We start from the raw sequence: 12,940 nt of genomic DNA on the forward strand, positions 1-12,940 counted from the left end.
ATAATAGGCGGGTAAAACGTGATTTTCCATTTCGTGTTTTCAATATAATACGATGCCAACGCAAAAAGGAAGAGATTTTTTGGCTTATTAAAATTAAAAAGTTGGGATCTCTTAAAATTTCCACACAACACAAGGTACAAACTTTCCTATCCTAAGTTTTAGAAACATATTCGTGATCAAAACCCCAAAAAAAAAAAAAATGCAGTAATTCCAAAATGAAAAATTGAGATAACCTGAAATAGAGAATTTCGAGAAAACCCAGTAAGGATTTCAAACTTTGTTTGAGGTTCGGTGGTTCTTCCTGGTGTCTCGGAGTGGGAGTGGGAGTGCTGTTGCTGTTTCTTTCAACTCAACTTTGTAAGCATGTGTTGCGTGTGACTCTACAGTCTACACTAATATTAAAGGGTTTTTTTTTTTTTTTTTTTTAATATTAAAAATAATTTTGACCGACCAGTCGCCCGAACCCTGAATTTCCGGGTCGGTTCGGGTCAACCCGTTTGCGTCGTGTTCTTTCCACACCGCTTCTTTTTATCACAATCACGGGTTCAGCTTCAGGGTTTAATTTCTTTCTTTCTTTCTAGTTCTATTTCTACAGCTCTCTGGTGTGGGTATATGTATGTATATGAAAGAAAAACCATGGAGGAGTTGCAGAGTGCTCTGAAAGGAAATGGTCTAACTCTTTCTAATCTTCCAGAGAAAGGCAGGTGCCTCTTAACCACCAGAGATTTCCATCCAGGTCTCTCTCTCTCTCTCTCTCTCAATTTTTCCCAATTACCAGTTGTTGAAAATTAATGCATGTTAAGAAGCTTTGAAAAATCAAATATAGCTAAGCTAAATTCAAATTTGAAGAATACAAAGTTATTCAAATAATGTTAGTGATAATTTTTTTTAAGCTTATTTTAATGCAGCTATAATTTTTCAGGAGAAGTAATTATAAGCCAAGAGCCTTATGTCTGTGTACCAAACAAGTCCCCAGTTTACTCAAGATGCGATGGGTGCTTCACAACAAGTAACCTTAAGAAGTGTTCAGGTTGTCATGTTGTGTGGTACTGTGGTAGCACCTGCCAGGTAAATTTGATACATATGTTAATGTTATGCAGCATCTTATCCGGTAAAATGTTTTGTGATTCACTTGCCTATTCCATCTTTCTACTTGGAAATTGGAATGTTGGGCTTGACTTGAGTATATAAGATTTCGAGTATAGATCATAATCAACCTATGGCACAGCCAAGAGCCTTTTAGCTCTCAACTGGTACTTCTTGGTGTTTCCAACAGAGACGGTCAATGTTCAAACCCTCCCCCCCCCTGATTGTAACTATTGAATTATCAAAAAAATAATCAACCTTTGGCACAAAGTACTTAATCCATGAAAATATCCTATGGAGAAATATTAGACTTGATATGGAAACATATTTGGATATTATTTTTTTCATAAAAGGGATGATCCTTCATGCCAAGGTATGAAGTATTGTGATCACCTTTCCTTTTTAGTGTTTGCTAGAAGCAAGAATACTCTTCTATAAAATTTTAATTGACGACAAAATAGATAAAAATTGGAACCCTTTGTCCCCTTATGATGACTTAGAACTCAGAAAGGAATGTATAATTCATCATTCAGTATGTATAGCCAATTGGACCATGTATACTTCCCCTCCATTCATTGATTCTGTGCTTTATAATTTCAGAAGTTGGACTGGAAGTTGCATCGTCTTGAATGTGAAGCTCTGTCAAGGCTTGATAAAGACAGAAGAAAATGTGTTACACCTTCCATTCGTCTAATGGTGAAACTCTACCTTCGAAGAAAACTGCAAAGTGAAAAGGTATATATCAGTTATAATGTTTTTGTCAATCTATAATTATATGCTTCAGTTTGGGTACTCCAATTGGGAGTTGGGACACTACTTTTAGCTTCTCATTCACTTTATTTTCAATGTGTTCGTCAAATTACATGCATCACAATGTTGAGCTAGAGTGCTAATCTTGGAGCGTGACTACGGTTGTCTCTCATTGTCCATTGGTTACTCTCACATTGGCAGAACCTATCTGATTGGTATTATCTGACTGTTAGGGCTGTCTTAAACAGTTAAACTCAATGTTTTATATAGTTGGATAGGTAGCATTTTTCCCACAGTGTTGGTGGGTCTTGGTGTAGTGCCAACAATATTGTTTTAGCTACTTACAGGGTAGTGTATGAAAATGCAACAACAGAAAATAAAAGGTGAGACATCAAGAGAGAAGAAACATTAGAATGATGAAAAATATAAGGCTAAATTAAAAAATCTACTTATCAAAAAAAAAAAAAAAAAAGAAGCTAAATTACAAATTACACCATCTAACTTTGACCTGTTTTCAATTCAGTCCTTTAATTTAATTTAAATTTTTTTCATTTCTATCCTTCAACTTTAATATGTTTTCAATTTAGTTCTTCCGTTTAGTTCTGTCAAATCTTGCAATTATTTTTAGCATTTCACTTTCCAGAACGGCTTTTTGGTGGACTAATGTTGTGGATTGGGCAGAGGTGGATAGAAGGAATAAATTAGAAACAAATGGAAGTTAAACAATTGAAAAGAGAAACTTTAATGACCGAATTGAAAACAGGTTAAGGTTAGAGTAATTCACCCAAAGTATTATGAATTGATGTACAACATAAAATTAGTCCATAGTTAAGTTGTTTTTCTTTCAAATGCTGTATAAATTTTTTATAACTCATGGAATTAATTGTATTTCTTTTTAATGCTAGGTCATCCCTACTACTGCTACAGACAACTACAACTTGGTGGAGGCATTGGTGTCTCGTATCCTACCCCAATAATTTCTTTGCTTTCAATGTGCTCCATTTAGAGTTTCTTTCAATTGTTATATTTTCCAGGTAATTGTTTTGTTTAACCTTCTATGAAGACATGCCTGACATTGATGAGAAGCAACTGGTACTGTATGCTCAGATGGCTAACCTTGTGAACTTCATACTTCAGCAGCCTGACATCAACATAAAAGAGATTGCAGAAAACTTTTCCAAGGTCTTCAAGATAAATAGTTTTAAATTGATTATCTTAGTAATTTTCTTTTGCAGTTAAGAGTAATTACTTTAAGGCCTTTAAGGCTCCTATTAAGTTTTTCTTTGGTGTTATTCAAATTATACTGTGGACATGATGGGTACTACAACCATTTGTGCTAAATAAGAGGGAATGTTCTAATTAAATAAACAGATTTTTTTTTTTCTTTTATATCAATATTCAACTGCAAATTGCATTAGCTATTGATATTTCAAAATCTTTTTCATGGGACCAAATTTTTGTTTAACACACTGATTTCTGAATAAGATTCGTCTCCAAAGGGAAGATTGATATTCTGATGAATTATGATACTTTCGATCCAATGTAGTTTGCATGCAATGCACATACCATTTGCGATAGTGAACTAATTCCCCTGGGGACTGGACTGTACCCTGTCATTTCCATTATTAACCACAGGTAACTACTTTAGTGAATTGATTTCTTCTGAATTTCATCATGTTGAGGTTACTCTGCTAAATGCTTCTGGCACTGTAGCTGCTTGCCCAATTCTGTTTTGGTGTTTGAGGGAAGGTTGGCTGTGATACGTGCTGTGCAGCATATACCCCAAGGAGCTGAGGTAATATATGCACTTTTAAAAATTGTTGGATTTTATGTCTTTTAGCTTTAAAAAAAATGTATTAAATATTTGACATGTTATGATATATTGCAGACTGTAGTGGTAATAAACCTGAGTCATACTTCTTACCTACATGTTACAACTTAATCTCTAAAAATACGTAATCATAATTGACCAGAGTTTGAGCTGAGAATTTGCTTTCTTTCCAAATTTCATTTCCTTCATGTTCCTGGTCTGTTCTATACGTTATGTTGCTTAATTGGATCTACACCCTAATGAATTTAGTCTGCCCTTTGACTTCAATCTGCAGTACTTACACGTATGTGTGTTTTTTTGTATTTTGATTTTTTAAAGGACCATTTCTTTTCTCTTATAATATGAATGTGAAAGGACAAAAAGAGATACTGCTGGGGCAAAGTGGTTTTGGCACTGTAGTGAGAATTCAGGATTCAAGAATCCATTCAAGGCTTGAAATTGCTTCTCGATTCAAGATTAATGTTAGGAAAATACTGTGAAGCAGTTGTAGTACATGGCTTCCCACCTTTTCTACATATGCAATGCAATTGTGGACATATAAGAGCTTAGATGGAGGCATTGGGAAGGAAAGGGGAGGGGAAAAGGGTTGGGGGTTGCTCTTCTCCCTGTTTGGATGTATTTTTTGTGGGAGGGGGAGAGGATTTGAGGGATATTGTTGGTTACAGTAGCCCTTCAAGCCCCTTTTTTCAGTTCCTTCAGCAGAATTTAACATGAGTGGATACAAACTTTATGAATTTTCTATATTTCCCAATTTATTAAAAAATCTACAATGCATTACTGAACTCTTATCATTTATTTATTGCATACTCAGTTTGCATAATACCTTATCCTTTCTCTCCTTTACACCACAACCAAAGAGAGGAATGCTTACTTCCCTCACTCTATCTCTCAACCTATTTTTTATTAAACATCCAAATAGAAAAGGAGATAACTATTCCCTCTCCCTTCAATTCCCAAACATAATATTAACTTGTCTCAGCCAAAGAAAAAAAGCTGTCTCTGTGATCTGGATCATACCTGGTAAATCATTTTTCTAAGGCTGAACCTATTACATCAACTTATACACTTCTTCTTACTCCCTAAATGAAGGGCCAAGGTTTCTGGATAGCACCCATGTTTTCATCTGTAAAAAATGTTTCAAACACAGTTTAATTTCATGGTAATCTTTATAAGATCATTGTTTGTTATTTTTGATTGCCCTTTGTTTTACATTGCCTCTGAAGCTTGGACTACCCTCATTTTCCTTTCTGATATGCCTTGACCATATCAAAGACTTCATGCTTGTAATTGAGGAAGGTGAACAGGTCCCCCCTCAATAGGGCCTCCTTGAGAGCGATAGTGTCCCTGAGCAATTCATCCTATCAAATAAAATGAATGTTTATTACCAGAGTAACTCAGTTGTGTAATCCAGTGATGATAGAATGGTTCTTTCAATTCTCCATTCGCAAAAACCACTCCCACCACTGTTATATGTCTTTTCTACTTATCTCTTCTAAGTAAGTTCTCATAATCCATTAGAATGTTGTCTAAAACTCTTTGCTGTTAATTAAAATTGATTTAGAGGGTCTAAAGTTATCCCATAGCCTTTGTTAAATTACTGATTATCCCAAAAGCTTAAGATGTTAGGAAATGATGAATTTAATTATTTAACCATAATTCTAACACTTCCTCTCATGTGTGGGCCTAAACTTCCCCTTAATAAGTGGGGGCTCAACACATGAGATTTTTAACATTTTAAATGGGAGGTAGAGTGAAGTTAGGGATCGAACTCAATATCTCTTATTCTGATACCATGTTAAATTACCGATTGTCCCAAAAGTTTAAGCTATTAGGAAATGATGAATTTAATCACTTAACTATAATTCTAGCAGCCTTTTTCTTCAAGTCAAGTGTAAATACTGTTTATATGGTTGTATTTTGTAAGGTCTTGATTAGTTACATTGACACTACTGGAAGCACTATGACTCGGCAAAAGGCTCTCAAAGAACAGTACCTTTTTACTTGCACATGTCCCCGCTGCATAAAACTGGTACTTGCTACATTATGCTTTTTAGGATTTGTTTTTCCTTGTTAAACTAGTAGCATCTTATATAATATTGGAAACCTAGATATGCTGCTGGTTAATTAAGCTAGTTCTCCATTGAAGGGTCAGTCTGATGATATCCAAGAAAGTGCAGTTCTGGAAGGTTATAGGTGCAAGGATGAAGGATGCAATGGTTTTCTACTCCGCAGCTCTGGTTTGTGATTAGCTGTAATCAGTCATTTATTACAAAGTAATGGTCAGTTAGTAGGCCAAAGTTACTATTTTTGTCTTTTGCTATTTGGAATGCAGATGACAAAGGGTTTATATGCCAACAATGTGATCGTGTTAGGGACAAGGAAGAGATAAGAAAGATTGCAAGTGAAGTAAAATCAATGTCAGAAAAGGCTCTTATGTCTTTGTCATCTGGCAGTATCCTTCTAAATTGTTTGTGCTGAGAATTCATTAGTGGCAATTTGACAGCATGATTCTATGTTTAATTAATCTACAATATCCTTTCCACTGGCACGATTTAAATAGTTCAACTTATATAAATTTGTTACCCTATTGAGCATGAACTTGTCTTTGACTGAGCTTAGATCAACTGGAAGCTGTTTCCATGCATCAGACAATTGAAAAGCTCCAAAGGAAACTGTGCCATCCTTTCTCAATAAGTTTGATGCAAACTCGAGAAAAGGTTTTAAAGGTAGATTATTTAGCTTTTATTTTCTTTTATGTTTCATTCATTTTTAAGGGTGAAATACACCTACACCCCAATGGGTTTATTATAGTTTTTTTGACACTTACTAATTTCCTTTTTTCCTATGAGGCTATATCACTTGTGGCACCAAATTTTTCTAATCAACTACTTCCAGCCCTTCGGCTATAAATCATTGAAGAAATTAACCACATGAGAATAATTGGGTACCATGGGGGGTGTGATTATAAAGGAGAGTGTGTGAGGTCACATGCATCTCATTTGACTAATTTTTGTTAATGACCACAGCAGTGTAATTAGAAAAATTAGAAACCCAGGGATGTAAATAAAATTGCAAGAAATCACTAGGGGTGCTAGTGCATTTTATCCTTTCTTTTTTTCTTTTTGAAATTCTTCTCTTTGTTTTTAAGTTATATGGAGCTCAATCCTATTGGCATATCTTCTACTTGGTCAAATGCTACTGGAGCTTTCTTTAAATTTTGGATGAAAAACCAGATCTTGTTTGGGTCCTTTAGGTATGGATACATGAATTCTTTACTTGCTAATCCTTACTTTTAGATTTGGGCAAACTAGCAATTAAACGAAGAGTGCATTAATGAGGAATTAAAACTAGAACTAGCAGGCCTCAACCCTGTAATTTTTTTTTTTTGGGGGGGGGGGGGGTGATTAAAGGTTTGAGATTATTCTACATCCTATTGGAGTAGATCTGTATAGTACTCTGCTTAAAATAGCACTGGAAGTAATTCCTTACTGATTTTTTGGGGAGCAGATATGAGCCTATGACTCCATTCCTTGTAATATGTTACTAAAGCTTGCAATGTTTTCTTTTTGAATATTTTCTTCTTACTTTGTATGATGACTCCCAAATTTTTCCTAACACTTTTTTACTTTGCAATACCTCTAATTCTAAAGCATGGATTGTGCCTCTAAATGCCTATTAAACCAAATGAAATGAATCCATTCTCATGGGAACACCAAACTCAATGGTAAAACAAAATCTTACTTTTTTCTTTTATTTGTTTTTCAAGATTTTGATGGAGCTGCAAAATTGGAGAGAAGCTCTCGCATATTGCAAATTGACCATTCCAGTGTATCAAAGTATGCCATATTTTGACTTGAATTTGCAGCAGGAGATATATTAAGTCCTCTGCTATTCTAGTTGTTGTAGGGTACTTTGGAGCTTCAGGGTTCAACTGAAATACTATGCATGACCTGTCATATATTTCTCTTTCTTTCAAAAAACAGTAAGAATGTGTTTGATTTTCACGATATATGGACATCTGACAATAGTGCTTTGTAACTGCATTGAATTTTTTAAAAGAAAGAAGTTTGGGATTGCTTGCAAACAGAAATTTTTAGATGTTGAAGGAAGCACAAAGCTTAATTATGTATATTGAAATCAGCTCAACTACTGACATTATGAGATAGCAATGTGGAATGAGAAAGAAGGCTATGATGCACACCAGAACTTTAGTGACATTGATGAAAAATTTCTAAATAAACAAACAGAAGAAGAAGGGGAAAAAAACATGAAACAAACCTAGACAAAAAATTTCTCTGATCTTATATTCTCCCAAAGGTTGTATAAATATATATTTTGGATAAAGGTTGAAGATTGAAATGATTTGAGTGGATCTCCAAAAACATGAATAATGCTATGAATATGATAAAGGATTCCACAGTGAATATCCTCTCATGAAGGCTGATTTCTTAATATTTTTTCATTGGTTTCATTTGAAATCTTCATTGATCCTTGTTTGAGTGGTCTTGGGTTTGGGGCTTTACACATTGTACTTCTGTTATTGAGTTTCATAGTTCTCTTAGCTTTTTTGTTGTATCTTTGTAATTTTGTTAGATACTTTGTGTTCATCATCGTGAACATAAAGTAATTCTATTTTTCAATAATACTTTCTACTTACTTTTCAAAAACCTGGAGTTTAATCACCTTTCCTGATGGCTTTAATCTGTTACTGAATAATAGGCCTTCTGAATTCAAGCTTACACATCTATGACAGTTTCTACCCAAGTTTTGAAATTCTACTATATATTTGAAAACATGATTAGTTTACAATAATGAAGTCTTGTAACATTCTATACTAGAAGTCTAGAACCTTGAAGTTCTTTAAATTTCATTTTTAGTTATTGATAAGATTCTGTCAACCGATGTTTTAAATTTTGTTCCATTTTGGCTGGAATATTCCATTTCAGTCTGTAAACAAGTACACTAACTGTCTATTCCATCTCTGTCAAAATTTCACCCCATATTGGTCTGTACTGGCCATTCCATTGAAATTCCAGAATTTTAGGCAGAGCATGCATTCTGGATCAAAATTAATTTTGTGGCTTTCTTATAATTTTTTAAGAAGAAAGCCCACTTTTAGGAGATTTTATGAATTTTTTTGGTTAGTTTAATTATGTATGAGATGTTTTTTCATATATATATATAAATATGTATGAGATTTTATATAATTTTAGTTTATTTAATTATTTAATAGATTTTTGTGAGCCTCTGGTTTGTTTAATTATCTATTATATTTTATGATCTCTTGTATTTATTTATTTATTTTTTAAATGTTTAGCTTTTATGAGTTTATGTTGGTTAATAAGATGGTATTAAATATGAAGTACTAACTTAGTATATAATTTACATATATAATGGTAATCCCGAAATGGTACATCGAAATATTCTATTCTAGGAACCAATCTGGAAAGGAATTCAAAACTTTTCTGTCAACTGTAGTACAGTGCTTCTGCATTTCAAAACTTTTATTATCAAAAAAAAAAAAAAAAAAAAGAGTAGGAAATGGCACAAAATTCATCTTAATTAAATTATTTCCAAATTGGTATGCATATTTATTTAAATCAAAATATAAAATGCCTCATGCCTGCTTGTACTATGCAATTCATGTTCATGAAGCCCACATAATTCTTCTTCTTGTTTTTCCTTTCTTTTTTCATTTCTTTTGGGTGGGGACAAGTTATGAATTCCACTTATTGTTGCTGCTGACATCCCATATTTGGCTCTGTTTCACTGCAGGAGTATATCCAGGGTTCCATCCCTTGCTTGGACTACAATATTATACCTGTGGAAAGCTTGAATGGTTAGAATCCTTTGCTTAGATTTGTTAGTTGTTACTTCCATTCTGAACAGATTCTTTCATTGATTATTGTTCAAAATGCTCTAACTGATTCCTCACAACAAATGTTTCATAACAAAGACAGAAGTTGTGGTGTTCTGTTCGAAGTTTGTTCCTAGGTATTTGAAACTTATTACTCAAAATGGTGGAAACTATTGCTGTATAGAATAAGGCATGAAAAAGAAAACCACATGACCTCATGGTATTTAGTAGCTGTTGCTGGGGGATTTTAAGTTTATATTATGGAAACTTATAAATATACCTGTTTACGGACGGAGGTGCTACATTTTAGAACTTGTGGACTCCATAGAAAACCCCTAGTCAAAGAATATTCTTGAAACTATGATAGAATTTGGTTGGAGTCATTGGTTCCTATAAAAGGAGGTGTAGTAGTATTTGGTTTAGTCTTCACTTGCCTCACTACTTTTCTGATTTTGGTTACAGAGTGAATGGGTTGCAGTGCCATGATTGTACAGTTAGTCACGTGTCTCCCATAAATTGAACACTTTTTATGAATTTTTAGTTGACATGGGAACCATATGTTTAACAAATTTTGTTTTTTCACTTATCAAAAAAAAAAAAAAAATTGTTTTCCACACACTTCAGACTTTTATATAATCTGTCCAAAATTTGAACTGGAGATTTCTATTGATTAATCATGTCAGGTTTTGTCCTTGCTCTCAGGACAATGTATATTTTTGTAGGAGAGAGGGATGTAATAAATACTCTTGATTACCATCATGGTTCTATAAATGATTAGTATTAAAGGTTAAGATTTTTGGTCGTTAAAGCTTAGTATTTTAAGCAGGTTATATTGTGAAACTTGGAAGTGACCATGTGAGGCCAGGAGTTTCACTCAGTGTAGAGGTTTATTAGGGTTTTACAGATGTGATGCATGTATGGTATTCGTATGTGCACAAAAAGTAGGTCCCTTAAAATAGGACCAATTGTTACTTTAGGCACTTTGTGAGTTTATTAGTTAACGGTGCAATTCTGCCTCGAGTTGTGAAGCAATTTATCTTGGACATTTCATCTACCTATCTTCTAATGTTCTTTCCCCATCCCATTCCTTCTTTACATCTATAATTTGTTACAGGAAGTGTCTAGGACACACACACACTTGCACACAGTACACACTCCCAAAAACAAGAGAAATCATGACTTCAAGTCACAATTTCAAAATTTGAAATCGTGACTTCAAGGCACTTTGAAGTCAAGATTTCCCTTGTTTTTGGGTAGTGTGGGTCCTATGTGTGCACTAAACCTATGTTTGGATTGCACTGAAATGAAAGTTTTCTGCGTCTAGCGTTTTTTTGTGTGGGTCTCATGCATTGTTCACAGGACTCATAAGTACGGATTTCAGTAAATTTTTCTTTAAAACACAATCTCACGGCATTATTCACACATTTAAAAATTATTTAGGTACAGTGTTTTTAGTTTTCAACAATAAGTGATATCTAAACAGACTTTTAGTAGTGTGCGGTAGAAATTTCCCAATTTGTTACAGATTATGAGGTACAATAATTTTGAGTATCCTTTTAGATTTTAATATGACTACCAAGGCATCATAACACTAAGGGTCCGTTTGGATTGAGCTTATTGTTGCTGAAACTGAAAACTGAAAACTGAAAACGGAAAACACTGTAGCAAAATAATTTTTAAATGTGTAAATAGTGTCGTGGGACCCATGAATAGTACATGAACAGTGCATAAACAGTGCGTGAATAGTATTTTTTGTCTCCTGTACAGTGCTTTTACTGTTCACGTACAGAGGAAAAAAAAAAAAAAAAAAAAAGTTAGGAAAACGTAGAGCTGAAACGCAAGTTTCAGCTCTACCCAAACGGGCACTAAAGCAAACCAGTTTGGATATGTTGGAGTTGCTTTTAAATTAGTCTGGACCACATGCTTATGGAGGGGATTTATTTGCACCCCTCTGGCTATGAAAAAACATCTTCACAACAGTTTCCACCGCGATTGAATTTTTCCTTCAAACTGTGTTACTCTATTATTATTTTTGAACTTTTCATTAACGTAACAGGTTTCTGGGAGATACAGAGGATGCAATAAAATCAGTGACCAAGGCTATAGATATACTGAGAATTACTCATGGCACAAACACGCCTTTCATGAGGGATCTCTTAATGAAGTTGGAGGAAGCACATTTTGAAGCTTCTCACAAACTCTCATGTAAAAATGAGTAACGAAGTCTACCTCCAACTGTGTTTCTATGGTGGATTCTGCTCTGTTGAGCCATTCCTTGTACATGAGCTTATAGTAATGATTAATTCAGTTGCCATCTCTATTTAGGGCCCAAATTGGGTTTTACTCCCTTTCAGCCAAACTTTCTAGCAAAATGCCTCCCGTTTGAAATTATTTAAAAATATGCCCCTGTTTTGAAACTCGATTTTTAGAAAATCGAGTTTTAATGAAAAACTCAATTTGTCGAAAATCAAGTAATATGCAAAAATTTGCATGAAACTCGAGTTTCATGCAATTTTTTATTTTATTTTATTTTTAAGTTTGATTGCATATAACTCGATTTTCGACAAATTGAGTTTTTCATTGAAACTCGATTTTTAAATTAAAACAGAGCCATATCCCCAAATAGTTTCAAATAGGGGACATTTTTTTGGAAAGTTTGACTGAAAGGGGTATATCCCCATTTTGGCCCTCTATTTAGTCATCGCAACCATTTTTGTGCTTATGTGCATAAATTTTTTTGTATAGTTGGAAATATATTAAATTGAAAAATTATTATACCTACTAAGGAATAATTATTATAACTCTTCTAGAGATAAATAATTTTTTATTTTTTATTTATTTTAAAGAATAACTATTCATAAGGAATGACTATTAATGTAATAGTTAAACTATAGAAATAGCTATTACATTACAGTGTCTGTGACCGTCGACCAAACATGCCTTGAATAATTTCTAATCTCTTAGGGGAGGAATACAGAATTGAACCTGCCACTGAGGGGTGGAAAAATCAAAATGGATTTGAAATTTTATTTAAAATATTTAACAACAAAATTAGAATAAATTAGTTTATTCTTTTCTTACGCCTTTGTATATAAGAACATTTTAGATATCTTTGTTATATTGATATATTTGAAGAGTGATGGTACAATGTATCTATATTGCTAATACTATATTCTTTCAATATTCTTGACGTCTTCTTAATTTCATTCCGAGTGGGGTAGCTTCCCACCTTGTTTTGTTAATAAAATGCTTATAAACCATTTAGATTGAGGGAGATTGAGGGAGAGGGAGGAAGACAGAGTAGAGTAGAATTGACTCAAAATTAGCCTATTTTTAGTCAACTTTATTCTATTCTCTTCCACTCTCTCTCTCTTCCCTCTCAATCCAAACGGGCCCTTAAGGAAGGATGCTAGTAC

At 33.7% G+C, this 12,940-nt stretch overlaps 1 protein-coding gene across 2 annotated transcripts; it reads left to right on the top strand.

The window, feature by feature from the left end:
* Nucleotides 1-234: 234 nt before the first annotated feature.
* LOC115959571 (histone-lysine N-methyltransferase ASHR1) lies at nt 235-11,912 on the top strand. 2 transcript variants are annotated; one of them, XM_031078012.1, is made up of 15 exons: nt 235-357; nt 582-736; nt 923-1,068; nt 1,687-1,821; nt 2,742-2,796; nt 2,900-3,018; nt 3,383-3,471; nt 3,550-3,631; nt 5,592-5,696; nt 5,814-5,904; nt 6,000-6,119; nt 6,287-6,393; nt 7,434-7,503; nt 9,443-9,506; nt 11,581-11,912. In XM_031078012.1, exons 2-15 carry the CDS (start codon nt 613-615, stop codon nt 11,741-11,743), a joined length of 1,470 nt encoding a protein of 489 aa, XP_030933872.1. In that variant the 5' UTR covers nt 235-357; nt 582-612; the 3' UTR covers nt 11,744-11,912. The 2 variants fall into 2 exon arrangements, with proteins under 2 accessions (XP_030933872.1, XP_030933873.1); XM_031078013.1 differs by having other exon boundaries at nt 5,820-5,904.
* Nucleotides 11,913-12,940: the final 1,028 nt, after the last annotated feature.

This window comes from Quercus lobata, chromosome 9 (genome assembly GCF_001633185.2).
Source record: "Quercus lobata isolate SW786 chromosome 9, ValleyOak3.0 Primary Assembly, whole genome shotgun sequence".
Lineage (NCBI taxonomy): Eukaryota > Viridiplantae > Streptophyta > Magnoliopsida > Fagales > Fagaceae > Quercus > Quercus lobata.